Source organism: Psittacula echo (genome assembly GCF_963264785.1).
Source record: "Psittacula echo genome assembly, chromosome: 1".
Taxonomy (NCBI): Eukaryota; Metazoa; Chordata; class Aves; order Psittaciformes; family Psittacidae; genus Psittacula; species Psittacula echo.
In genome coordinates this window covers 86,030,583-86,058,344 of record NC_137735.1, presented here as the reverse complement: position 1 = coordinate 86,058,344, position 27,762 = coordinate 86,030,583, and the positions used below count along the sequence as shown (strand labels likewise).

At 49.7% G+C, this 27,762-nt stretch overlaps 1 protein-coding gene across 1 annotated transcript; it reads right to left on the bottom strand.

Annotated features, from left to right (window-relative positions):
• Positions 1-11,505: 11,505 nt before the first annotated feature.
• On the bottom strand, positions 11,506-27,594 carry LOC308222342 (suppressor of cytokine signaling 1-like). The gene is made up of 3 exons (XM_080620239.1): positions 26,609-27,594; positions 16,550-16,674; positions 11,506-13,064 (listed from the first exon to the last, which is right to left on the bottom strand). Exon 3 carries the CDS (start codon positions 12,996-12,998, stop codon positions 12,315-12,317), a length of 684 nt encoding a protein of 227 aa, XP_080476365.1. The 5' UTR covers positions 12,999-13,064; positions 16,550-16,674; positions 26,609-27,594; the 3' UTR covers positions 11,506-12,314.
• Between the last annotated feature and the right edge of the window lie 168 nt (positions 27,595-27,762).

Genomic DNA, 27,762 nt, shown 5'->3' with positions numbered 1-27,762 from the left:
TAAAGCTCCCCCCCAGGCAGCTCGCCCACACCGGGAGGAAAAGCAGAGCCGCCTCGGCCGAGGGTCACCCGCTCGCCGCCACCGAGCCCCCGGGCACCGGCCTGGCTCGGCCGCTGGGGCTGAGGGGCGGCGGCCGTTACCCGCCAAACGCACGCCCTTGCCCACAAGATGGCGCCGTCGCGCCGCTGCCGTCCCCGCTCCCGCCTGCCTTCGGGGCCCGCCCCGGCCCTGACCCGCGGGCAGCGGGCGGTCAGCAGCGATGACTGCGGTTGTGTCACCGGCGTTTCGGCTCAAGCCAGCTGCAGACAGGGGGCCTGGCTCGGACAGGTCCCGTGTGAAAAGCAGGTATTGTGCCAGGCCAGGCTTGGCCTGGCCTCTCTCTCCTTCCCTCCACACACCTACCTACCCACCAGATCACTGGGGGAGCTGCTGTGTTTCACACCCGGGACTGCTCACGAGCACAACTAGCATCCATTTAAGGCAAAATTAATGCTAATTAACCGTAATCAACAACTCGAAGGACAACATTTACTCAGCAAGCTGCAGATAATGCAGCAGCAGTTCTCCAGGAGCAGGCTGAAGATGGGGTGTGGGAAAGAAAATAAACCTTAAGGTTGGCTCTGTCAGATGCTCAGCCCCACTGCAGTGGGATTAATCCATTCCCCTTGTCTGCTGCCCTTCTCAGCCCTCTGCTGCCAGAGGTCCCTGCCCCTGCAGCAGCCCAGACCTGTCACCCCACACACATCTGGCCCAGCTGCTCACAAGCCATTCATCCTACACCAAGGGTGCTGTGGAAACTCCTGACGGCACTGGTGAGGAGCGCAGTTCTAGTATGAATGGTACTTCTCAGCTTGCAGAGGCCTCCTGACACTCTGCGTGGGTGCTTCCCACAACCAGCAAAGCCCAGGCACCTATTTCACGCTGCTAACCAGCGATGCTGCACTAGTCAAGGCTCCAGCGATGACGTTCAGCTTCCCATGGTTGCCTCACCAGGGGCAGGCTCAAATCAGTGCCTCCACAAACAGCGGCAGCATCTCAATGGCATGCATGTGACTGCTGTGGGGGCCCTCGTGGAAGCAGAGAGTAGGAGTCACAGGAACACAGCCTTCCCACCACCATGGGATGTGTCACCAGCCCCAGGGTCCCATCACCAGACCAGCCTGGACTTTCTCACATTAGCAGCAAAAATGCTTCTGGTGGGATGCTGGGCAGGAGCAGGGCATGCTGCTGAAAGCTCCCAGCCATGCTCTCTTCACACAGGAGCCCCTGGCCCCTCTCCTCGCCAGCTGCATGCCTTGAGGTGTGCATATCATGGTCTGAAATCCTCCCGAGTGAAGGGCTGAGCTGTCCTCTCTGTAAGGGGCACTGGGTGTGATGCAGGCAGGTTTGGCAGGGGCTGGGTCTGCACAGGGCAGGCACAGGGAGGGTCATGTTGGACAAGGTAGCAGTAGTTGGGAGGGAGCCGCAGGACCGGTCCCTGCCAGCAATAGGCTCACCAGATGGCCCGTATGGCCTCATCTGCACAGGAAAGCTGCTCTGGCCTCAGCAAGCCTTGCTTTGAGCCAGCCAGCCGTGCCAGCTTCACTCCCTACACCCTGGCAGGGAGCAGCTTCTGACCACCTCCAGGGGCGTAGGCCTGCCTCACAGCTGCCTCCAAATCCAGATTCCTTCTCCCTGTGCTCCCCTGCACTCAGACCATGTAATTCCCTGCCCTGTTCTTCCCCTCACCTTTTTATGTGGGTTTGGGGTTTTCTTTTCTTTGCCCTGCAGCATCTTTCCAGCTCAGCGTGCTGGGAGACACAACCCACAGCACAATGACAGCAACCTTGGGAACCAACATGGACCCCCTCAACAGACGCATGCTGTCACACCCCACTTTAGATTGGCACAGCTTTTCTTGCACACCAAGCCTCTGCCAGCTCCTGGGAGGAAGGCTGGGAAGAGATTAAGTAGCTAAGAATCTCACTGGCAAATGAGTATGGCTCTTTTCTTTGTCTATCAATTCCTTAACTTTGCTTTTATCAAGAAATGTGGAGAATACGCAGACTGATACAGCTGTTTTGGCACGCTCTCCTAGGGTAGGAAAATGTCTTTTTGCCACCAGGGCCTATTCTGGCTATGCAAGCTAAATAAAGAATCCTGGCAAAAGCATTTGCTGGAAGAACCACCTCTCTGCTAGGATTTTTGCCAATATAGAAATGTATTTCATTCTGTCTTCCCTCCCCACCCCCAATTTCCCACCTGCCGTCTACATCCTTGCCTGACAGGACTACAGGACAAGGATCTGTAGCTCTGGCCTCATGCAGGAAGATTGGATTTTGTTTTTCACACCCTTGCAGACCACTTTTGAGTGCACTGGGAGCAGCCAAGGCTGCCATGGGGCAGTGGGAGACCTTGGAGGGGTTTTCTGAACCTCTCTGTGGGCTTGGAGGTTGGGCACTGAGCCTGAACCCACTCCATCTCCTCCAGTGAAAGGCATCACTGCTGCCTGGAAAACCACGTGGTGGTAGATGTGCATCCCACAGGGATGGGAAATGGGAAATGCAAAAGCCCTGGAGTGCAAGAGGAAGCGTGTCCTGTCAGCACAGAGATATAACCTCAGTGAGAGCAAGTGCATGGAGGTGGGACTACCTGGATACCAGAGCAAGCTTCAGATCCCTTCTCCTGTGGCTAAGTATATCTCCACTTCCTCTTCAGATATATATATGTATGTATATATACATTTATATGTATATATGTATACATGTATATACACATACACACCTGTTTTATACCTAGCCACTAACACTTGCTGAGGTTTCCCTAAGGCAGCCCCCCTGTATCCTCCACAGCCCAAGTAGCCGTGCAGAGACCCTCTACCACAGCCAGGCCCATGGCTTCTCCCACAGACTGCCCTCTCCCTGCTCTGCACACACTGGGAACATCCTTCCCCACCCATACACTGCTTTCTTTAATATCTCTGCCCAGCTGCGGTTTATAAGTTGCTTAAATCTTTTCTAGGAACAGATAGAGATCGCAGTTACCCAGAATCCAAAAACGCAGACAGCTTGAAATGTGGTTAGGCTCTGCCCTACTTTCATTGAGCTGAGAGGGAGGCTCTGCCAAGGTGCTCAGGGCAGAGGACAAGAGGAGAGAAGGAGAAAAGAGAAAGACCCATCTCAGCAAACCACCCCTTCCTCCTGTCCCAAGAAGCAAACCCAGCCTGTCCCCCCCAAGCCTGCTGTGTCTGTTTGAACCACACCACTTCTCCTCCTGGTTTGCCCAGGATGTGCAGGTGACCAGGGCATGGAGATGGGAAGCCTGGCAGAGATGCTCTCCTGCCTTGTAACACTTGACACAGACACGGGCATCTCTCCAAGCTGAGAGAGGTGTGAGGGTTTTGCTGACTCAGGGCCATGAGGATGGCAACGCAGGGAGTGCTGCAGATTAAGAATGAGATGTGTGGGTAGAGTTTTTACTGTCCACACCCTCACTGATTGCTTTTCCCTATACTAAGTTGCTCTGAGGCCAAGCGAGATGCAGAAGTGGAAGAGCTGTCTGGGACTCCCCTCCCATGAGAAATCCCCTGCCTGGGAAGCCCATGCTGGGTTGCAGAGCTGCTGTGAGGCTGCGCCTGCATGGTGAGCACAGCTCCCTTGCACTGTCAGGCCCCTCCAACAGCAATACTTACAGGAATATGCACTGACCTGGAAAGGGATACTGCTGAAAAAATCGCCAGGAGCCCTTTTTCCTTCTCTCGGTGGGGCCAGCCCACACGACCAACCTGCAGACAAGGAAAGTGTTTCCCACACCTATTTTACCCGAGGTCTGATTCCCATAACCCTGGGCTTTTCTCACAAGCACCAATGACGTGCAAAGGAGATGGGACTCAGGTGGGGGAGAACAACTTGCAGATACGTACCTCTGGCTCTGTGACTTTCCCCAAAGTAGAGAATATTTGCTAAGCAATTCCACCTGTATTCCTCCAGCTTTGGAACAGTTATATAGACAGATAAGCCACTTGCCACCACTGATATTTTAAGGGCATTCATCAACCCTGCTTGGAAGGGCATATATCAAAGCAAGGATCAGAGCAGCTGTGGGGTATTTTTGGTGGTGCTTTCATTAGTGGAAGCAACAGTGAGGCATTTCGGGAGACTGGTTTGCTGTAGTCAGGGCCATTGAGAGATGCTAAAGAAGGTATTGTCTGGAAGATGATATAGTCAAAGATCATTACAGTATTTATTAACACCATTTACAAGGACTGACTTGAACAGCTTTGGAAAGAAGAATGAAAAAATGCCAGCAAACACATTACGCTTTCCTGCAAGAGGTTTTTTCACCCTATCAAAAAGCTTTGTTAGAAAGAATGATGAGAATGGTAATAATAAGGCACTATAATTATACCTGATCCTTCTATAATCTCTCTCTCTGCAGAGTTCGGGAGCACTTTACTGCTATTATTGGATTTGAAAAGTCCCATCTGGATAACATATGACTGATTTGTTTGCATGGCTTATTTTAGGTATTTTGGCATGTACATTAGAGTTGCCTTTGTGTCTGGCCAATTCCCTGCACAGTCCATAAGAGCAGGAAAAGACCTTCAGCTCCTGTTCTCCACCACCCCGTTCTCCCATTCCGATGCCTTGGAGAGTTCTTCACAGAAGTCCAAGGATGAAAGGTGCCATTAGTCCCTCCCAACCCAGTACCACAGACTGAGGTTTATAACCAGGAGGCTGGATAATACCTAAAACATCTGGATTTGCACCTGTATTATTTTAGGCTTGAGATTCAATGAATCCCAACAAGCCCAGGTGCACCTAAAAGTCTAGTGGCAAACGCCTGGCACATACTTTGTTCTAAAATACATGCTCTGTGGTCAGAATAGTTGCTACCTTTTAGGCTGAAGCCTTTAAACAAGGGGGTCTGCTATGTGCACACATTCCAGGCATGCACAGAACCAGGGAAGGCGTGACGGATGCTCGCGTCTTTCTGGACTCAGCATTCCTTGCAATGCCATCTCAGTTACAGTGACGCTGGCAAGCTCCCACCACAGCTTTCCTTCTCTGTGGTGGCTAACTGAGTGAGCAGTTCCAGCAACATCAAGAACTTTGTTGGCCTCTTGCAGGAGTTCTTGGGTGTGTGTGAAAGTGGGCACTTGCTACTTCACTCTGCAAAGGCCAGAAGAAGAGAGATATAACTGAAAAGAATTCAACTCATGCTTAAGAATGTTATTATAAAAAAATAGATTTAAAAAAATGAATATAGGCGAGACACAAAAAACTATGGCTTACATTACCTGAACTGTTTTCAGCCTGAAATTCACACAATTGTCACTAGTTTACTGTGCAGGGAGTAAAACTGAACTTTCAGGCTGAATCCCCATAAAACTTAACAAACACCAGTTGCTCAATTCTTTTGTTGTTCCTACTGCTTTTTAAGGACCCTTTTTTCCTCCTGCATCCTTTCTACGTCCCACCTGGCCTCATCAGCACACAGGTGGGGTTTCCAGTGCCTACCCATCCCCAAGACTGTCGGCACATTTTGTTGAGGAGTCTAAAAGGACACATTAGTCCTGCCTTAAGTTTTCCTCCAACTTCATTTTTGGAGTACCACATCCAGTCTCCTCACTTTCATTCTCTTTGATTCTTTAGAGCCAGAGCCGTCTTTGTCAATTTGTTTACTTCTGGTTTATTTTTGAAAGACAAACCCCCAATGGACATAAGCTCTCAAGTCCCTTTTGAAAATGCTGTCTTGTCTGTAAGTGCTTTGTTTGTGATCCTCTCCAATCCTTTAGGCTATTGTTTGCGAGCTGGAAGGCATCTGTGCTTGGGCTAATCACGTCAAATGCCAGCAATTCCCCCAGCATGATTTGTCGCACAAGCCAGTGGGAGCGGGGTTTGTTTTGATTACATTTAGTGTGGAAAACCCGCATTTGCTCACATTGGCCTGACAAAAAAGAGGGAGTGGAGGGAGTAATCCAAAATCATACGAGGGGAACAACAATTGGGTTATTGACTTCAATAGCATCTGGGACTAGCTCAAAAACTGACAGCTCTGATGGCAAGGGTGGTGTCTTGGGAAAGTAGGTAGCCCAGGAACTGAAACAATCTTGCTTTAAAAGTGCGTGCACATCATTTACTCTGGGTTGGATGAATCAAACATAGATCTAGGAGGCTGTCACTGCTGTATGGTATTTTGCACAGCTTTTTTTCAAAGCTGTGCCGCTCCTTTCTGAGATGAGGTTAGTTAGGCTGGGACCGCCCAGCCCTGTCCCCAGCTAGCATGGCTGAGCAGACCGGTCCCAGCCATCACCTTGGGCTGATGCTGGCCTCCCCCGAAGCCCTCAGCTGACAAATCAGACTCTCACTCATTCTAGATGATGGCAACGTTTTTCTCCCCAGCCTGTGCCGGTTCTTGCCTCCAGGCATCAGATGGGTGTCCCAATTTCTCTGCTCCTGGAAGCCAGGAGGAAGCATCCGAGGGCTGCTCCCACTGGGGCTGCTGTCAAACTGCTGTGAGGGCACAAAACTGCAGGCTGTGAGGTGGGGGTACAGGCCTGCCATGTGCAGACACCCCGTCTGCCTCAAGAGGCCCCAGCACGGGTACCAGGAGCTCCACACACCCCAGAGCTCAGCTATCCCCTGCTGAGCCACTGCCCTTGCTGGCCTCAGCTGCATCCCTGCAGTTGAGCCTAAGTCTGAACTTAGGCTGGCTTGTTCCCACACTCTTCCCATAGCAGAGAAGTGCCCAATAAGGCACAGAGCTCAAAGCTGCACCTGGATCCCAGCTCTCCCCTACTTCCTGACCCAGCTTTTCCTCCTCCAGAGGTGCTCCATTAGTCACCATTAATCCCTTTTTGTATTCACAAACAGGTTAACCTTGCCAGTGGTCTGTGGCAGGGATTTCCACAGCTTGAGTATATGTTGCGTGAAGAAATGTCTCCTTCTGCTTCCTCTGAGTCTTGCACTTGAGTATTTCGTCAGATGCCTCTTTGTTTAAGAGAACACACTTACATGGTCACCCATTCCATGGCACTTAGCTTCACAGATCTCTGAAGCAGACCTCAGCCAGCTCTTTTCCAGCTGAATACACCTGGTTTATCAAGCCAACCCTTACACGGGAAGCATTCGGAAATACTCTGCTTTACCTGACTCAGAACCTCAGCTCCACCAGCCCTAACTGAGATCACAAGGCAGCAGGAGCACACAGAGACCAGAAGGCTCTGCAGGGAGGCATCGGGAGTCGCAGAGCAGCTCTGCCACATCTCCCTCTCCCTTTGACACCTGCTTTCCCTTTGAACACTGCCCTCAGTAGCCCTGTGCTTGCCTCAGGCCAGGCAGAAAGCTCCAGTACATGCAGTTACTGATGCCAAACATCTAAGGAGCCGGTGCAAAATGAGCTCAGTGAGACAAAGCCATCATACTCCCCTAACCAACATATCCTTGTAAATTAAGGGGTTTAGCACATTTAAAGGCTAATTACGCAACTGCACATTTTCAGAGGGACATCAAGGTAAGGGTCTAAAACCGAGACCCAGCTATGTGTACACAAAAGGCTTTATTTTGAAGCTTGACTGTCTAGGAGAAGCTCATTTCCAAACACAGAGGATGCCCAAATATTAATATATTTTTGGAAATGCTTTTGCACATACTTGTGCTCTTAAAGTGAATCCTGAACCATCGAGGCAGATCCCTAATGGCATACAGACCCTGATGTCAGAGGTAATCAAGTACAAGAGCTGCTGGCTGTGGGGCCCCTCCTGCATACACACACGGGTACATATGGAAGTTATTAACAAGTTTCAGCGAAGGATTTTGGGAAATTAACCCCTGAGGCCCCAGAGCACTGCTAACAGACAGCTAGTTGAGAGCAGATGAAGAGCAGTTTCCAGCTGGATGCCTGCAGTGTGTTGGGACTGAAATCCAGGCCCTTCAGAACCGGCTGGTAGAGGAAGCCCCTCTCGCAAGGACTAAACTTTTCAACTTCTGCTGTTAGGAAGAACGGTTGAAAAAAACCATCTGCGAGGCTGTATAAGTTTCCTCAACAAACTGAAATGAGTCAGCTGGAGACATGTATAACATAACATATAAAAATGCAAACAATTTTCTTCTATTCCCCAAATGGCGTTCAAGAGCTTGTGAGGAAGTTTGTAATTTCTTTGCAAGTCCCTTTAGGAGCCACCAAAAGGAACATTTGGATATGGGCCACCAGGATCTGCTCCTACAAGGCAGAGGGCCTGGTTTAGAGGCAGGGTGATTAAAGTGAACATCTCCCACTCAGTTACCCCCAGGATGTAAATTCTTATGGCTTTGCTTTGTACATTTTCTCAGGAGTTGAAAGAAAAAGGCTTTTCTTCCAACATCCAAGCAGAAAACGAAGGAGGGCTCTGTAACGCCTGCCACAGCCCATGCACTTTTCATGTTCCTGTTCTTCCCAGATTGGTTTCCTTTCTTGCACCAATCCTGATCTGCAAAGTGACCTCTCCTTGGGAATAATGAGGATACTCAGCCATAATGTGCTTTAAACTTCCGTAATATAACAATGCTTGGCAGTCATTCACTGCTTTTCATCCACAAATCTCAAATCAATTCGCTGCAGCCCTGCATGGAATTGACTGACTTGTGAGATGGAGATGAGCACTTGCTGTGCAATTAAAAAAAACAAAAAAAAAAAGAACAAAATAAAGTAGACTTCATTAAAATCCAAACCATTTCCTCCTCTCTTGGAGAGATTTTCCCGAAGCACAATACTGGCTGCAAACAGGGCTCTTCTGCAGCCCCCAGCCATACAACCCAAGATGCTCGTTTTCAGCCAAATGAGAACAGTTCACAGCCAGGTCAGAGCAATAGGGTCAGAAAGCCCTTCCCTCAGTGAGGTACAACCATGGCCATAAACCAGATGCATTCCTGTGCTCAGTTATAAACATGGAAGAAATGAGCCTGCTCCTTCTCCTCTTCCCAGTTTCTGAAAGGAAAGCGGTAAGGCAGACAAGGCAGCTTGGCATCAACACTGCCAAGGAAGAAAATGATCAAGGGGACAGGCAGGGTGCCTGAGGTGGCAGATCCAGTCCCATTCCTCCTGCAGCAGACAGAGAGGGAGGGCAGCTGTGTTGCTTACCACCAAGGCAGGGCCTTCACCCAAAAGCAAGGAACAGTCCCAAAACACAAGTGTCCAGAGCCAGCTGAAATGCCCACAGGGGATGGCAGGGCAGGCGTAGGAGCTATAGGAGACTTGTGTTCTGCTGGAGCTCTGCACACAAAGCACTGAGGCTGAGCAAAGGGATGGTGTCCGAGACCAGGACAAATCCATGGCAGCCAGCAGCAGCCGGAGGACGTGTGTGGCCTGGGAATGCTCCCAGCAGCACGGGAGGTTTCCCTCCACCAGCACGCCATGCTGCCATCCTGGTCTGGCACACCAGCAGCACACTCCCTATGTAGCGTCCACCCTTCCCTCCACAGAGTGTTTTGTAACCACAGCCCCTGCAGTGACAGCACCACCACCGCTCTGCCCCATCACCTCCTCCATGGCCCATCCCACCTCTCTGCCCTATGCAAACACAGGGCTGGCAGAGCTGTTCAGGGGAAGGGACCCCAGAGAGTCCCCTCTAGCCCAACCTGAGGCTCACTCCAGGGCCAGTTCTGAGGTCACATGAGGTTGCTCCAGGCTTGACCTGTTGGGCCCTGAAACCTTCCAAGTGTGGAGACCACACGTCCCCAGGCAACCCACTTCCCATCTGGACTACCTTCATAGAAAAAGGGCTTCCTTGTAGCCAGCCTGGGCTTGTTTTCCATATGTCTGTTGTGGCTTGTTCTCCCACTGCACACCACTGTGGTGAGCCTGGCTCCTTGCTGACCTCCTTATAGGTGCAGGCAAGCTGCTGTTAGGTCCCTCTGAAGCCATGTCCTCTCTGGGCTGAACAAGCCCAGCTTCCTCAGCTTCTATTTGCAGGGCAAATGCTCCAGCCCCCTGAGGTTCTTGAGGCCACCCTCCCTCCCAACTTCACTCCAACTTATTACAGTTTTGTTGCACCAGGGAGTCCAAAACTGGATGCAATATTCTGACTGGGGTCTAAGGAACGAACAGTGCCGGGAGGTGATCACTCCCCTCACCTGCTGGTGGTGCTCCTGTTAATGCAGCCCAGGATGCTGCTGGCCTTTGCTGCCAGGCAGCCTGCATGAGGATTCAGCTTTGCTGTCTGCCAAGACCTCCTGGTCCTTGCATGCGTTACAGTACCTGGACAGGGCTGCTTCAGGAGCTGGAGATACCAATAACCCTGAGTGACAGGGTGTGTGTTTGAGCAGGGGATGCACAGGACTATTCTGTCAGGATGGGCTGAACTCCAACCCTATGTGACACTGGCTGGGGTAACACAGGGCACACAACCCTCACCCAGGGCATCACAGCCTGTTTGAGGGCTCCAGTTCACCACATCTAATGAACCCAGTGACGATGAGAGATGCAATTACCTGCTTAGCTTTCTGCCCTGGCCTTGCACCAGACTGCAGCTCTGGAAAAAGAAACACCATAGCCACACACCAGCCATCACACTGCACGTGGACCCTGTGATAGTGAACAATCCAAGCATACGCTTTTGCACTGGCCCGAGAACCACAGCAGCCATAGAGCCACCGAGCTGCCCCTGGCCTCCCTGGGACCAAGAGGAACCAGTGGCAAGTAGATGGCCACTTCTCTGGCACTTATTTGACTACCTTGGTTCATAAGACAATGCCCCGAGGTAGGAGGGCAGGCACCTTGTTGTCAGCAAAGCAACACAGCTCTCCAGAGAATAATTCAATGTCTATGTTAGGCTCCTGTGATGAATCACACCCGTCTCTCTGTGTCTGTGCTGACTCCATGCTTTGGTTCCTCAGATAAGATACCTGAAGCCAAAAGAGCAAATTCAGAATAATCTGTCCCTACATTTGGCTTTTTCCCCCTGTACAGGTGTGAAGGGGAAAGTCAGCGTGAGCTCAGCAGGCTGCCTGCCTGGCTATGGATGCCTCGGGGTGTGCTGAACAATTCGGCTCAGATTTTACAGTACCTCAATTTCTCCTTTCACATAGCTGCTTTTAGTCACTCATTTCAATGACATCATACCTGCCTGCAACCCTGAAATGAACCATAACCTTATTTAAGCTGACCCTCTCATTTGTACTCGAGCTTACCAGTTTGAGTTCACTGATGCTGTGCCCTGTTCTAGGATCTTGAATTCTCATGCTTCTTTCAAACACTGTATGAGATTTGAGGTACTAAAAATACTTCTGGAAATCTCACCCCTGTATCTTTAGGAAGTTTCTTCTGCTTAGAAAATTCTTTACTTGAATACAGAATAAGATGAATTAAGCTTGTTGTTCCCAACTAGGACCATTCATTTATGTTCTGCTTTTGGTCTTTATAAGAAATTCACTTGTTTGGTTTCAGTTTGATTGCCATGTCTCGGCACTAAGCTGAGTTTCCAACACGGCAATGGAATGAAAATATCACCATGTATTCATTGACTTTTAAAAATTAGTGTAAAAACATGTTTATTAAATTTTTTTAAAGTCTTATATAAAAAATTCTTTTGCCTTTTTGGAGGCAAAACCAAAACATCTTTCTATGCTCTGTAGGTGGCAGCAGCATATTATCAGATGAGCATAAGAAAAGGTGCTCGATCCCATCTCTGCACATCCTCCCAGGGCAGACCTGACTCTTCAAACCAGGATTACCTCTGCAGAAACACCATGCCCTTAGTATAAGGTAACTCATTTGCACTCCCCAAAATCTGTTCAAATAAAGCAATGCAAAAGCCAGTGAAGCTGCATGTATTGTACATGGCTGCAATGGTTTCTCTTTAGTGCAAATGTCGGCCTCTGAAGTGGCAGGCACCACATTCATGCTGCAAGGAACGAAATAGGTCTCACTCCACCATGGCTACATGAGTCTGCAGATGCCTGAGCTGCACTGCTGTGGCACCGGACTCAGCCACACCACTTCATGAGGACAGAAACAAGCTTAGGCACTTGGGAACAGAAGAAAATGCAGGGCTGACCTGGGAGGACAGGCAACTCACCTTCTTCTCAAGCTTATAAGTTATAAATGGAGCAAAGAGCAGAACTTGGAGGGGATGGGAGGGAGAAATTGCTGCTCTTCAGGTTTGGTTTTACCCCAGGCATCTCTGGGGAAGGCCACACATGCTGTGCATGTACAAGGGGACAGCTGTCACAGCCAGTGGGTTCAAGCCCTGCTCCCCTTGCTCTCCCAGCAGCCAGTCCAGCCCTATCGGTGTGGTGTGTGTCCCACCAGCACAGCCACCTAACAGGCATCTCCCTTTGTCTCCCGTGTGCACAGCATCATCTCCCAGCCCAGGGCGGAGAGGGGCTAGGGACAATGCTCCTGTCTGACCCTCCCCTTCTGCCCCAGGGTGAGACCACTTCCTCCCTCGGGTGCATCCCTGAGGAGCCCCCCAGACCTGCTCCATCCCCTGTTGCAGCACTAGCAGGCAGGCTCTGGCAGCACAATTCTCGCAGCATAGGCACTGCTTGGCGGCTCCGGCACAGGGGCTCAGAGAAGATGAGGGGTGTTCCCCCCATCTCATCAAAGTGCAAGGGGTTGTTCCGGGTCCCTGCCACCACCAGCTCCAGCAGCCGGACCACGCAGTCTGAAAACCAGTTCTTCAGGCGAAAATAGCCCTCCTGGAAAGAGATTCGTAGGCTGACGGGCCCTGTTGGCATCCGCACGCTCAGGCTGAACAAGCAGTTCCCCTGCGAGCTGTCACGCACCAAGTAGGTGCCGACAGGCTCCTGCTGGAGCTTGGCGTGAGCTTCTCCCACAGACAAGGGGCCCCAGTAGAAGTCGCTGGCCTGGAGGATACTGAGGGATCGCTCCAGGATTTCCCACTCGCAGCTGCGAAACATCCGGAACCGATCGGGCAAGCCAGGCGGCACGGGGCTGGGGAGAACACTCCGATGCTGCCTTTGCGGATGAGAAGCAGTGGTGTGCGTGTTGTGCAGATCATCTGGCCTCCCTCTGATCATCTCTCAAAGAGCCCATGGATCCTGGAAAGATGCTGCCTTTATCATGCTTTCTCCTTCGCATGCAGCCTGTGGGACAGAAGAAGAATGAGGCAAACCAAATACCTTCTAATTTGGCAAGTGAATACACTTCACAGGGAAGAAAGACCAACAAGAGTACCAAAGAGGGTACTAAGGAGTTACTGTACGTTACTAACGCCTGTTTGTAGGAATAACCAGGGATATACATGCAGGAAAAATCACAGAATAGAATCATAGAATGGTTTGGGTTGGAAGGGATCTTCAAAGGTCATCTAGTTCAAACACTTTGCAATGAGCAGGGACATCTTCTGCTACATCAGATTGCCTAGAAACACATCCAGCCTGGACTTAAATGTTTCCAGGGATGGTTCATCCATCACCTCTCCGGGCAACCTGTGCCTGTATTTTACCACCCTCATTGTAAAAGATCTATTTAAAACCATCACCCCTCATCCTGTCACAACAGGCTCTGCTAAGAAGTCTCTCTCTATCTTTCTTATAGGCCCCTTTTTAAGTACTTAAGGGCTCCAGCTGGGTCCCCACCAGTGCATGGTGGCACCTTACAGAGCTCTGCATCCACTGGGTCTCAGAGATTCACAGCTAGCGCTCCCCAGCACACCCTTCAGCAGGCTGGTTTGAACCAAGCAGATCTTGGGTTATTTCAACATTTCCCTCTGTTGGATGCTTAGGGGCTTTTGAGAGTGGCCTTGAAACTGGGAAGGGGAAATGACACCCCAAATCAGAAGGGAACAATTTCCCAAAGCAAGAAAGTCTCGCTTACGTTGTGAATCAGTGAAGGGTGGAAAGGTTTCCTCACACCTCTCCAACCCTTTCTCTGTCAAAAGGAGAGAGAACAAGACTCAAAAAGAAGATGGGAATGAGCCTTTCCCACCAAGCGTTATGAGCCACTCCCCCATCCCAGGACATTCCTCTTTCACTGTGTCAGGAGAAAGCAAAGGTCTCCGTTCAAGACCCCTTTGAGAAATGTTCATCATCAACTTCAGGGCTGCGACTGTCCACTTAATGCTGGTACCAGACACTGCTGATGTCCAAGGAACAGTTCCGCACCTCCTTTTCCAGCCCCTTAACTTCTGTTCCTGCTGGAAGGACACCTTCCCCTGCCAGCAGACAGTGCTGCCCTCCTCCTCTGCTTGTGTGCTGCGTTGAAAGGGCTGTGCCTTACTGTCCCTGCCCTGCTCATCTCCTGCACCTCGTGTCATCACCAGGATGTCCGTTTTCAGAAATGCAAATTCCTGAACTCAGTGATGCCATCAGCCAAGTCATTTCAATTATATGAAAAAATACATATTCAGCATGTATGTGCATATATATATATGCATAAACATAAAAACCACAGCCCCAAGCCAGAGAAGCTCATTCTGTGTGAGAAGCTGAGCTGTTACATACCACTTCCCCAGGCCTGAAAAGTCAGTAGCTCACCACCATGGCCTGCTCTTGGTCCCTTGACATACTCCATTAACCCAGTCACACTCAATGACAGCGCAGCCGTGCTCGGAGCAGAACAGCCTGCTGACATGCAGCCTGCAGTGGAGGAAGACACACGCTCCTCCATCTCTGTGGGCAATCCTCCCACTGCAACCTCGCAGGAACATTGGGGCTCATGGCAGGCGGGCAGGCAGGGACCTGTGGAGGGCTTGCTCTGGAGGGAGAGCTTCAGGTCGGGCTTAGCTCCTTGCAGGGTTCCCCTTATCTCGCCCCCTGTGCCAGCTATTCAAAAGCCTCACGCTCCTTTTGGTGCTCATGCCAGCTGATTGGCCACATGGGTCCCACTCTACACCTGGGAAGAGGACATGGAGCAGCAGGGCCAGATGTCTTTCCCTCACATGGGCACAGTAGTTTTGGAAAGGAGACATCTGTCCCTCCCAACATCTCTCTCAAAACTTGACAGTAATGCCAATAATGTAGTTGTCAGGCAGGTCTCCATACCTAAAGCTATAAACAACACCCTTTCCAAGAGCAGCCTGAGAAGCTTCTCCAGTCTCTAGCCTTGTGATTTGAAGTCCCTGGTACTGCTCTGAATGCTGACAATCCTGCCTTTTAGATCCTGCCCTTTCGCTGTATGTCACAGCAGGAGGGAAATTCCACACTTAGAAAAAGGTGGGAGGGGTAGGAAGGAGTTAATCAAGCCGGGGTTTTCTTTTCCTTTGAAAAGATAAAAAAAAAGCAGCAGTTGAAAGCTGCTCGGATGGTTCAGCAAGTCAGAATAAACCTTAGGGGAAGCTGATTTAGCGAGCAGAGCACAAGTAAACACAGTCACCACGTGCAGCGACTAGGGCCATCTATCACCACCGAAAACTCAACACTGTAGGTGCCACAAGAAGCTGCAGCATCTCTGTTCCCTTCCATTTCCTCTCTACTGGGCAAGGAAGGTATAGAGCCCTCTGACATTGGCTACTATGGAAAAAGAAGGTCGTACTCCTGACAGATGCCTCCAGGGCTGCAGCTACAGCCTCAAGGGGAGTGAGAAGGAGCCCTGTTCCCGTCAGCAGCCACTCTTCCCAAACAGCAACTTCTCTTGGGTTCAAACAGAAATTTTGCCAATCTCATGGGTCTAGGCTGGAAAATGAACTGGAGCAGGAAAACCGAAGCAGGCAACCGTCTTCATTTCCAGGCTAGTTTTGAAAACAATAACATAGGTAATATGTTTAAGGCTGCTTGTCTGTCCCAGTTTTCTACCTTGAGTCATTCACCCAAGTCCTTTAAGAAAAATCCACTGCCTGACTAAGAACCGAGACTGTCATCATTTTGAATTCAAAGTAAACACAGAAATAGCACCCTCACAATTTGTTCACTCAGTTTGAAATCCACATATGGGTCAGAGCCTCAGAAAGTGTGAATTTGTTTAGCTTCACTGACCCATTTCCAACAGATGACTGCCTGGCCTGCAGAACAGCATTAGTTAATTATTAATATTAGCCCTGGAAGTGCTCTTGATATTACCTTTAAGGTTCACTTTTAATGAGTTAACAGGTCCTATGTGTACATAGCCTCCCATGTCAAGGAGGATAGGCAGGCTCTCAGGGTTGTAATGGAATACACATATATAATTAGTCATATATAATTAGTTCTGCTTCTGATTTGCCACACCACGATTTGCTCCCCCCACCCACCCACCCACAAAAAAGCCCCAAAACCCCAACATTCAAACATGTTTCTACCTCCCTACTGCAAGACAAAACAGAGCTTGCAGCCAAAGCAACATACCCTAGAAAGCGGCATCCCGCTAATTAAAAAACTGGGTAAGTTTCCCCAGACCTTCTGATTTACTGCAAGTTCAAGAGCTTTTCAAAATAAGTGCTCTTGACACAGGGCATTCTGCTTTCCTCCTCGCTCACTACTCAGGCAAAGCAGTGTATTTCATACAAGGAGACAATTCTAGTAAAGGAGGGGACTGCACGCAGCCTCTGGTGTCAGCCACAGCTTGACAAATCTGGCATGTTCAACAGCAGCGTCAAGTACTCAACTATCGTGTGTTCTTGCACTCTTCCTCCAGGATACTTGAAAGAGCTTACCTCTTGATATTTACCACCCATAGGGATGAGTTTCTGGATGTCAGGCTTGGAAGTGGTCCAAATTCAAGAGCTTCGATGCGGCACTTCCCAGTTTTTGCAAAGCTTCACTTAAAAGCACATCCATCCTTCGAAAAGAAAGAGACAAACAGGTGACTAAGCCCATTAGTTTGCCATAATGTGGATCTAAAATACAACAAATCTGGGGACAGGTCGTCTGTCTCAACCTCTTTGACCTGTATTATTGTAGAAGGATGCATATAGCACTTCAGTTAACAACAGAGATGACAGATTATTGTTGTTGTTATTATTATTATTGCAACTTACAAAGCTACAAGTTTATTAGGTCCAGACAACTCACAGATGGCCTAAGGACAAATGCAAAGACCATAAAGTGGCCGTCATCTTCTGGAAGTGGAAACCATAAGCCCCGTATGTTAAGAGATGACAGCAATAGGAATAAGCTTAAGGATTTGGAACAGCAAACTCAAACTTGTGCTCATTGCAACAACAGTTAGAGTACCTTATCTGAAACCATGTAGGTAGCCATTCACTGCTGAGTTATCTGAATAGCAATCCAGTCCATTCTGGCCTGCTTCCACAGCTCCCAGGGCTTTCCTTTCTCACCTTATGGATGGAAAACTAAACCCACTGACCTGGTGGAGCAGCAGACCACCATAAGTGCAATTGCACATCTGTCAGTGGACCCATCAGGAAGCTGAAAAAGCAAACCCAGCCTTCAGCACGCCTTTCAGAGGCACTCCCTGTAAGGCTTCACTTATCCCTATGCTCCATTACTTAACATCACTTCTCTGCATCCCCCCCGCGAAGCCCAGACTGGGCACACACACCACAAGCCATGTTGACTTGCAGGTAGCAGAACTGTGGGTCTATCTCATTCACTACCCACTCCATTCAGCTTCATCGTGTCCCAGTTATCAATCCCACCATTCTCAGAGCAGTTAGATGGAGGCTGGGCTAACTTGGAAAAGCTCTCCCTGAGAGACCCTGCAAGCCCTTGCAGCAGCGTCTTCATTCCAAGCAGCAGAGCGCGAGCAGACATCACTTGCTTGCACGTCTGCATGCCACAGAAATGCGCTGCCTACTTATTTGTGGCTGGAGAGGATGTTCCAAAGGAAAGCTCAAGCAAACGGCTGGAAGAAACCTCCCTGGTAAGAGCCAAGCACGCAGTACTGTGTTTTAATGGTGGGCCAGCCTGGTTCCCACGGCCACCATCTGCCACACGCTGGCAACCGTTTAAACCATGCTGCCACTGCTGTGGTGCGTGACCACACCAATACCCCTTGTAGCAAGCACCCTACCGCAGCCAAGGTGACCAGGGCAGATCCAGAAAGGGTTTTGTGGAGTGGGAAGGGAAAGGCAGGAGACACACAGACAGCCGTGCGCCAAAGAGCACAGAGGGAGCTGTGGTTAGGCGAGGAATGTGGTGCAGCTCAGCTAAGAGGACCAATGTTAATAACAGCCGATTTCTCCAGCACAAAGCTGGCCTAGGAGACACTGCAGTTCCCTCTATCTCTTATGCCATGGCTATAAATAGAGTTTGATGCGAGGCTGCCATTATGTGTGATACATGAGGGAATATGTGGAAAAAAGAGAACAACCCGCACCCTACACACACATATCCCAAACCAAACCTGTGTTTGTTTCCCTATGAAACCAGCATTCCAGGGTGCAACACTGAATAAAATGCAACAAGCTGAGGCAGCACACACACTGTGACAGTTCCTGCTTCCACGCAAGTAGAGTCATCAAGCAGGAGGATTCTGCATGCAGGCTCTGGGAACCAGCTGCTGGACACCTCGCAAGGACTGGGTCTTATCGAAGCCCTCCCAGCATTTTGGGGTTGGAGAACATACTTCAAAACCCACAAAGAACTTCCTGATATTTAGGCTTTATACTTCTTATCATAGGAAAACATGACGTGTTTTCTGCATTAATGTGACACTTTGCTGATACAAGCTAAAAGGTTTTTACCCCAAGAAAACCCACAAGACAGTGTGATGTGCACCAAATATTTCTTCAAGGCAGGGAGACCTTGAAGCAGGTTTGGTTTCAGCATTACATGCTTCAAAGTGGAAAAAAAATAAAGGAAGGTGACAATTTACAGGGAAAGCTAATTGCTTTTGCTGGACTAACGGGAAGAGCTGGAAGAAAGACCCTGTTTTCAGGGTCCTCTCCACACACTCTGGAAATACTATGCACATTCAGAACAGCTACTTACAAATGAAACAGCCGATTCCTCCTAGAAACAGCCCAGTGTGAAACTATAATCCCGCTGATTCAGGGTAACAGAGAAGCCGCACTGCTTCCCTGAACTTGAAGGCTGCTGTGCAGTAGCCACAAGCAACTATAGCATGTTCCACAGTAAGTAAAGCTATCAAAGCTACCAACTGACTTCAGGCAAAGACAGCGTCTATTGCAGACTGAATTATCCCCCATCCTCTGTAACTGGGCAAAAAAGAATGAAAAATACAAAGCTAGAAAATCAGTAGGGGTTACTGCGAAGTTTCAAAGCTGCAGCTGAGCCTACCCTGCCATGATTTAAGGAAAGAGAGTTGTTGCTTACCTCTGGCCAACACAACAGCATTTTTGGTAAGTGAGGGAAGCCTAGTGGCATCACTCCTGACCTTTCCATTTTCATAGCAAGCAACCATCCCTGCAAATGCCAGTGCAGCAAAGCTACATGAAGCCTCAGCCCTGTGCTCAGCTGAAGAACACAGCTCCTGCCCTTCCTTTCCTCTGCCTCTCTGCCCGATGGCTGGGGAAGCAGCCCACCAGGAAGGTAACTGGGGCTGTCCCCAGTTTGGGTGCAGAAAGAAGGAGATGGGAGAAGGCAAGATAAGGAAGAAGAAGGAGGCTAAGATAACACCAGTCCCTTATGGCTCCCTACTGGAAATGCTGTCTCATCTCCCCACCAAGAGAGGGATCAGTGGAAAGGGGGTAGTGATGCCCAGGGCTGGATCCTCGCCCTCCATTGGAGCAAAGCTCTGCATCCCCCAGTCATGGCTACTCAGCCTCACCAGCTCCCCTCATCCCCAGTACAGCAGCACAGGTATGTTTCCTCCATTCCAGCCTCTTGCAGCTAAATTGACTTTTCCCAGTTGCTCCAGCACCCTGTTTGAGGAAACAAGTAAATCTTGAGAAGCAAAGGCCAGCAGTGGTCCCTGCAACAGCCGTGACCTCTTATCAAAACCATCACATTTAGCAGGAAAGGAATTCAAAGCAGCAGCTAACTTGAAGAACTGAGCAGCGTCTGCAGCTCAAACTGGTTCAGTATCATGATCAGAACTAGGATTTTAGAGAAGAGTCCCAACCACTTAACCAACCTGAGCCAAAGCACAGAGGCACAGGGGAGAGGGATCCTCCCTTCGCTCTTTAGGAGGAGCAGCTTCAGGAGGTGTGAGAGGCCATGAAGCAGTACCAGTTACCGTGCCTTCAGAGGAAGGGGTGAGGGTCAGAAAGCACAAAATGCACCACAACACTAAGTTTTATAACGGGGATTTCCAACACACAGAATAAAGAAACTTGTCCCGAGAGTCAAAAGTCAAAAGAAAAAAAGTCATGAGAGGTTATTTAGGAAATCTTAAAGTGACAGAGCATGCAGGGCTCCCACAGACGATGGAGCAGAGATGCTGCCTGGCTCAGAGGACAGGTTCAGGGGACAACCCAGGTCACACCACAGGTATTAGCTGTAGGTACGACAGCTTGCAAGGGCTCTGACATGGATCAGAGGCACCAAACACACACACTACAAAACCACTGTGCCTGCCCAAGTCTCTCAACAACCTCCGTAGTTAAGCAGCTGAAAAGTTGAAAAGATGAAAAGCTAACCCTGGTGGAGCTGATAGAAAGGAGTATAAATCACTGACGGTAGGGAGCAAATTTACATGAGGATGGCTGCCACGAAACTGGGACAGTAGGTGGGCAAGATGAAACAACAAACAGAAAGCAAATGTCATTTTTAGTTTATCAAAACCAGAAAACCTCTGGGGGAATCATTTAGTTGGCAGGGAGAGTGCAGTGGGGATGAGGACACCGCTGAAAACTTACACAAGGAAGCAGACAACTTTTCCTGTACAGGACGCCGAGGAGAGTCCTCAGTATTCAATGTTGTTTAGTCTAAAGTGGGGGAAGGGGGTCTTCTATCAGAAGAGACAGCGAAAAGTGACATTAGAGCAGAAAGCCAGGTGGACACAGTGGAAATTCTGATGGAATTTGGAACTGGCTTGTTGAGATGCAAAGAGAGGTGCTCTCTCAATCAAACCAGCTGCCACTTCCAATTGCCAGAGGGCTGCAAGTGTTGTAAGGAAAATTTTTTGACATGTTATGCTAGGGCAGGAGCAGCACATGGCTACCTGACTGTGGGGAAAGGTAATTCCTAGACAGAGCTCCCCATCAGGAATATGGTATATGAAGAAGCAACAGCAGCTGGGACGTGCCTTGCATTTCCCCAAGGCCCCCATGCCAGAAGCAAGTCAAAAGTGAGACACGGTGCAAGAGGTAAAGAGCCAGCAGCAGCCAGGTACCCATAAAGCAGATGGACAGAAGACAAAGAGCAGTCGCACCCCAGGGTGATGGGAGGTGGAAAAGGGGTGTCCTGACGAAACCAAGGCATTTCAGCCCTTGTACAACTGATCACCTCTCTGCCACCCTCCCAGCTGCTGCATCTTCCCCCTGGATTGACTCAGCCCACTTTGCAGAGCATCCCTCCTGGCTGCTTGACAGGTTGGTGGGTGTAAGTGGTCCAAAGCCTCCCCCAGCTCAGGCACGAGCAGCTCTCCCGCCCTGCCCATGCAAACACATAAGCTGACCTAGGTCCCTTTCCAGAAATCATCTCCCCTTATCTTCAAGCTGCCATTGCCCACAACACCTCATACACTGGAGGTCTAAGCCTGTCCCTCAGCAGGCAGCTTCCAGCCTCATGCTACTGAAATCTAGGCAGCCAGCAGGAAAAGGAGCAAGCCCAGGGCAAACAGTGGCAAAACCACTTTACCCTGCAGGCCAGAGAAGTAAGAGGTTGCTCAGAATTCAGCAGGATAGCAAGAACCAGGAGGTCAGGTAAGACCCTGCCCTGGCAAGTGCATACAGACCTTAGGGAAACAAATGGGGTCTATATTTTTAAAAGCAATAAATTAAGCGGCCCAGCTGACCAGTGAGCCGAGTAACTGTGCTGAGGGTTCATTAAGGGAAGCCCTAGCTCCGAATGCAAAAGCAATCATTAAAAAACCAAGAAGCAAACACAAGTGCGAGGTTGCAATATGGATGGGTGGGAACGTAACAGTAATGTCACCACCTGAGAGAATATGTTATGTCCCAGTCACCTTAAATAAAAACAGAGCTGAAACAACTGGGATGGGCCTACAGATGGGTGATAAGAAGTCACATGTAAGTGTTCAGGCTGGAGAAATTTCATGCTCGGTTTAGACAGCAGACAAATACGAGGGGATGCAGGAGAAAGACAGAGTACACTCAAGCCGTTCTTTCTATGCTCTTTCATAAAACTAGAAGAGAGGAAGTTCAAAGGTGACTGGGATTGAAAAGTAACTAATTTAAAAACTTGTAAAGGAAAAACTCCAATCACATAGACTTTAGAATGACGCTGCTGGGGAAAGTGAGAGAGCTGATCTGAGGAGTCTCATTTCTTTCTCTCTGCTTTGCTTCTGTAAAGTACCCACCACACTATGCTTTAGCGACTCTAGGCAGAGAAATCCAGCAGCAAAAGGTTGGGTTTTTTAGCATCACCTTTCAGAAGGTTCTCTTAACCATTCAGACTTTACACCAGACTAAGGGGAGCCCTGCACAAGGCATAAATGTCCTTTAGTCATGCAAAACTGAAGAACTAAACAAGGGTATATAAAGTCACTGTGAGGAATCAACTGTGGACCTGCTAGAGAGTAGTTAAAGCAGCTCAGCCCGTTTTAACGACTAAAAAGAACAGCACTTCTCACTTGGATGTGCTGACTTGAATACTGGTGCACATCCTACACACATGGGAGATTTCAGCTGATTACTGCTAAAGCAGCTCAGAATCAGAAATGGCTGTGGCAAGGAAGTTAGACACTCCCTCTGTCCCAGCTTCCCTTGAGTGGGGCTCTTGGTCCACTGTGTCACTTACCTGGGTCTCAGAGGACAAACATAACTTCTAGCAGGCCAGACTGAAGAACGCTTCTCCAGCCCTGGCTTCCCTCCCGCCACATCCCCAAAACCTCACCAGAAATCAAGGAAGAACTCAAATATGGATGAAGAACAATGTTGCTGGTCTGTCAAAAAGCATGTTAAAATCATTCCTAAGGGCATCTGCACATCATCACTAGCATGCCAACTTAGGCAAACCTATGCTGAACCCTCCTCAGCTTTAGCAAGGCACCTTCAGCAAGCTGTGGAGAACCCCAGCTATGCAGTTCAGATGGGGGGAACAGGAATGGAGATCTTGACATTTTCCAACTGGTAAGGGTCACAATTATTTTCTTCCCTGACGGCCTTAGCCTAAGTTTCCAAATAAACTTTGCTACTGAGAAAGTAGGAAAGTGCATCCAAACCGTTCCTGAACTGCAGAATCACACACACACATACACACACACAAAAATCCCTGTTGCACAAGTCACAATCTGAAGTCAAAACTCGTTCTCAGCATTTGCAGGGAGTAAGGGGGAGGACAAAAACTCTCAGCAACAAAGGCAACTGAGTGCTGCCAGCTTAACCCAATTTTGCCAGCCACAACGCAAAGCTGAAGCAACCTATTTGCAAATTTAATATTGGCACCCTTTGATTCTTTGCATGTGTTTGTGAACAAGCAGAAGCACAGAAAGCGCATGAGGAGCAGGAAGGGAGAAGGCAGAGAGAATGTGCATTATCAAAATACCTTGAGAGCAGTTCTTGGAAATGTGCAGCCTGCAAGCCTGTATCAGACATTCATTTCCTGTGAAGTGCACACAGGCCTTTTCATTTCTCCACTGAAGAGGACGAAAATAAGGGGGCAGCTCTACAGTCTCCAAAGGCAACACAAAACCAGCATTTAGTGATTTTACTAAAACTGAATTAACATTTTTATATTATTAAATACCTATCGAACACAAGCAGATTCCCAGAAGCTTAAGAAGTAGGACTTTCTGTACCTCTTGCTTCTAAATCTTAACTTGCAATCTTGCGCTTGGTCGGGGCAGGGGGGGTGGGATGAATTTTGCTCGAGTCATTTTGACCACTCGCTAATACAAAGCCACCAAATCCTGCTATATCAAACACCACTGCACTTTTTAGGGTTTTCTTTAAAGGTCTGAAACTGATTTCAGCAAACGGATGAGATAATAAATGCCTCACTGAGGCAGAAGGCTACAGGATATGCACAAATGCAAACCAGAAGAGCAGGCAGTAGTGTAGACCGACAGTACAGAAGGGAGTAAGTTGATATCACGCTCGCCTTCTGCCTCTACTTACGTGTAATCAAGGTTCTAATTAATGTAGCATTTAGCTGCATTATTTTAAATAAATATATGATGTATGATGCCTCCTAATGACACACATAATACCTTTATTTTGTATAAAGATATGTATGACACACTCAGCTTTTGTTTGGACCATCCACGTTTTCATTTACAGAAAGAGATGCAACTCTCCTGGCTTGGGAGCTCTTGGCAAGCATCACTAGCCAAGGTCTGCAGCAACCTGGAATAATGGCTCTTGCACATCCCACCTCCCCACAGCTTTATTAACCTAATCACAGTGTCAACCCGACCCAAATCATGTCATATTTAAGTATTAGCATTATCTGTTTATTGCTGACCAAACTAAGGTAGGAGAAACCTGTGGAGAGAAGCCTGTGGGTGGTAAGGGAAGATGGGGGTGGTGAGGAGTTACAGGGGAAGACTCAGAGGAAAGAACGAAACATCCCCAGCGGGGATGGAGAGAAAGAGGAGCAAGGGAAGAAACACAGCTCCAAAGGCACATTTTCTCTTTTGTTTCTCAGCAATGCAACCACAGCATTAGTGGCAGCAACTAAGAATTTACACCACCCAACTTCAGCTCTATCCTTGCGCAAACCGACCACCAACTTCACAGAAATCCCAGTTGGACTGAGGGTAGGAGGCACTGGCTGCATGTCTGAAGCTGTCATCTGGAAACTGAACTTGGCCTTCCCTGAGCAGGCAGGGCAGGGACAGGGATGACCTGTGAGGATGTGCAGAAGCTGGTGCTCGTCTATGCCTGCTTTTTGACGCCCCACACAATTTACTTATGCCTTCCAGTGTGTTGCCTCTCAACTCCACTACACTTAAGTAGTGATAAGCCAGGTTATTCAAGGACATGTAACATACTGAACCATAACAAGGAGCACAGAAAAAACAAAGGCCCAGATTTCAGTCTAGCTCAGGAAAAGACGGGAACCTGTGTGGGAAGTTGGCATTCCAGTAATCCCATGGGTTTGTGCCCAAGAGCCTTCCACTCTGGAGGGGACAAGAATCCCTACTTCAACAACTACATTTTAAATCACATACCCAGCAGAATCGCTTATGAACAGAGAAACAAAGCTTGGCTTCATATGCAGCAACTGGCCACATCTCATCGTAATTTGATTCAATCAAGACCAACATTATGTGATAATAGAGCCTCAGTCCCACAAACTTCTGTGGATGTGCATAATTTTTAAGCACATGACCGTAGCCCTGCTGTGACTGAATGAGTTAGTTCATGTTCACACAGCATCTGAACTGCAGTCCCAACTGTTTGGGGAAAGAAGATATGCCTTAAGGGTAGAGTCAATAGAGAATGAAGCATCAGGAAACTAGTTATTTCTGATTCCACCCGATTTTACAGAGCTGAGCATGGTCAACATGTGACTAGGGCTTTCATTTAAGTTCTCTGAGAGCTGCAAGGACTAGATCTAGCGAACAGCACTGTCTGGGCCACATAGTCCTAAATAGCAGTTTGCTAACAATACTCTTTGCCCTCAACTTTACAGAACAATGGTCAAGCCACATCCCCTTCCTTCACCCATGCAGGGAAGTAAAAAGCCAGGGACATGAATTTAACATTCTTGAGTTCCTTTCAGTTACTTCCAGGGTTCATCCAGAACCTGTTGCCAAGCTTCTACTGAACAGGAAGAAATACACAAACTAAAAAAAGCTGGGGGGAAGATCATAAGAGTAGCACAAGCTGAGGTTTTAGGTGGTAACTATTCCAAAATTCTCAGTAAGAGCATGTGTGTTTGTGGGAAAAAGTGAGTAGCGGATCCTACATGGCTGCGAGCACCATGACTCAGATTGCATCAAGAAGGAGGTTTCAGTGATAACCTTTGCCGACAAGGCTCTTCATGGGCGCGCAGCACTGATCTTCTGAGAAAAGGCAGGTGTGAGGCTGCATTCTGACTGTGCCACATCTGGAGGATGGCAAGTTCCTCTGCCTTTCAAAAGCAACCCCAACGGGCACGTATGCTCCGGGTTCACAGTTACCCCGTTTCCCTGTAACGCCTTTGCTTCTGGCAGACAGCTCGCTTTTCCAGCTAAGACTAAGTTTAACACCCCGCACACCACTACTCCAGCGGTTTACGTGAAGAGTATAAAGTGCCATGGAGACCAGGTTCCCCCCTCCCTGGTCCTGTGCGGCTGCTTCCCTACAGACCCATCCGAGACATTACATAATTCGCGGGTTTCACTATAAAACAAGCATCTCCCTTGCCCTGATGCTGTGGAGAACACCTTGACGGCAGGACAAGCCCCAAGCCCGCCGGAGCCTCCCAGGTTGCTCCCAGCACCCCACAGCCACCCCAGCAAGCCACATGGCTCTCTTGAGGGCCGGCAGGGAATTGCCAGCACCACGAATCCTCTCCTGACATCCTCCACCACCGGGGAAGGCACCCCAAACCCCAGCACGCTCCTTCTTCCCCTGCCAGCAACAGCCCCAACACCCCCGGTGCCAAACAGCAGCTCCCGCCGTTCTAAGACGCCGAGGGGGGGTCCGGAGAAGACAGGCAGACAGGCAGACAGGCAGACGACACCTCCACACCCCCCACTCCAAAAGGCCGTTTTCGGTTAACGCCGCACGACTTACTCTGGGCACCTCCGGGACTGCCGGTGCGAGCGAGCGCTCAGTGCCGGGGCGACAGCGGCGCTGCCCGGCCCTGCCCCCGCTGCTGCGCTCCCACCCCGAAGCGAAACCGAGGCGGTCCCGATCCCTGCCGCCCGGCGCCGCCGCGCTCCGCATCCCCCCCCGGCCCCTCAACTCACAAAGGGGCCGGTGCGCGGCTTACCGGGAGGGGGGGTGGCGGCGCGGCTGCCCCCGGGCCCTCCTCAGCAGCGGGGCGGGCGGGCGCCGCGGTGGCGGCGGCTTGCGGCTCCGGGGAGCGGAGCGGAGGGGAGGGGAGCAGAGAGAAGAGGAGGGGAGGAAACCCCCCAAGTGTGTCTTTTCCGAGGAAGGAGCCACGGGGGAGGGGAAGGGGAGGGGTTTCTCCCTCCTCCACCACCACCCCGTCTTTCCACAGAGTGGCTCTCGCGGGGAGTGGGGGGGGGGGAAGTAAAGAAGAAAAAAGTTTTCTTTTTTCCCTTTTTAAAGAAAAGTTGGATGGATTTAGGGAAAGAAAAAAAAAATAATTAAAACAAAGAGGCTGTGAAAGCCTTTTCGCTGCAGAAGGGCAGAGGAGCTCCACCGGTATCACAGCATCCCGCGGGACCCGCCAGGAAGGCGGCAGAGAGCCCCGACGGTGCCAGTGAGGACCCGGGCTCGACCCCTTCCCCCAGCGCTCCTCTGCTGCCCTCCGACACTGCACCGGAGGCGGGAAGCGGCGGGGAGGGGGCGCAGTGCCCAGGGCTCGGAAGCACCGGGGATGAGGGGCTCTGCGCACGGCCGGGGGTTGTGCACGGCCCGGGGCAGCAGAGCCGAAGAACGAGAGCCCTTCACAGCAGCGGAAAACGGCCTTCACTGCTGGGGTTCTCCCAGCTCCTTTCGGGCACTGCAGGAGTCCCCAGAAGGGCAGCGGGCACCCTCGCAGGACAGGGTGTGCAGCAGCGTAAGGCACGCTTGAGGGGTGTAAGGCACTCTTGGTGGATCGAATGAAAATGCTGGAAATCACAGGAAAAAAAGGAAAACACACAAAAATGTTATGATGTAAAATACAAATAGTGCACCACATGGTGCATACAGAGTGAGCAGATGCAATAGGAGAACACACAAACTTCGTAATTCAGTGCAAATTGCACAGTTGTTAA

Coding starts and splice junctions, on each gene's coding strand:
- LOC308222342 (XM_080620239.1), bottom strand. CDS start 12,998: ATGATCAGAGGGAGGCCAGATGATCTGCACAACACGCACACCACTGCT.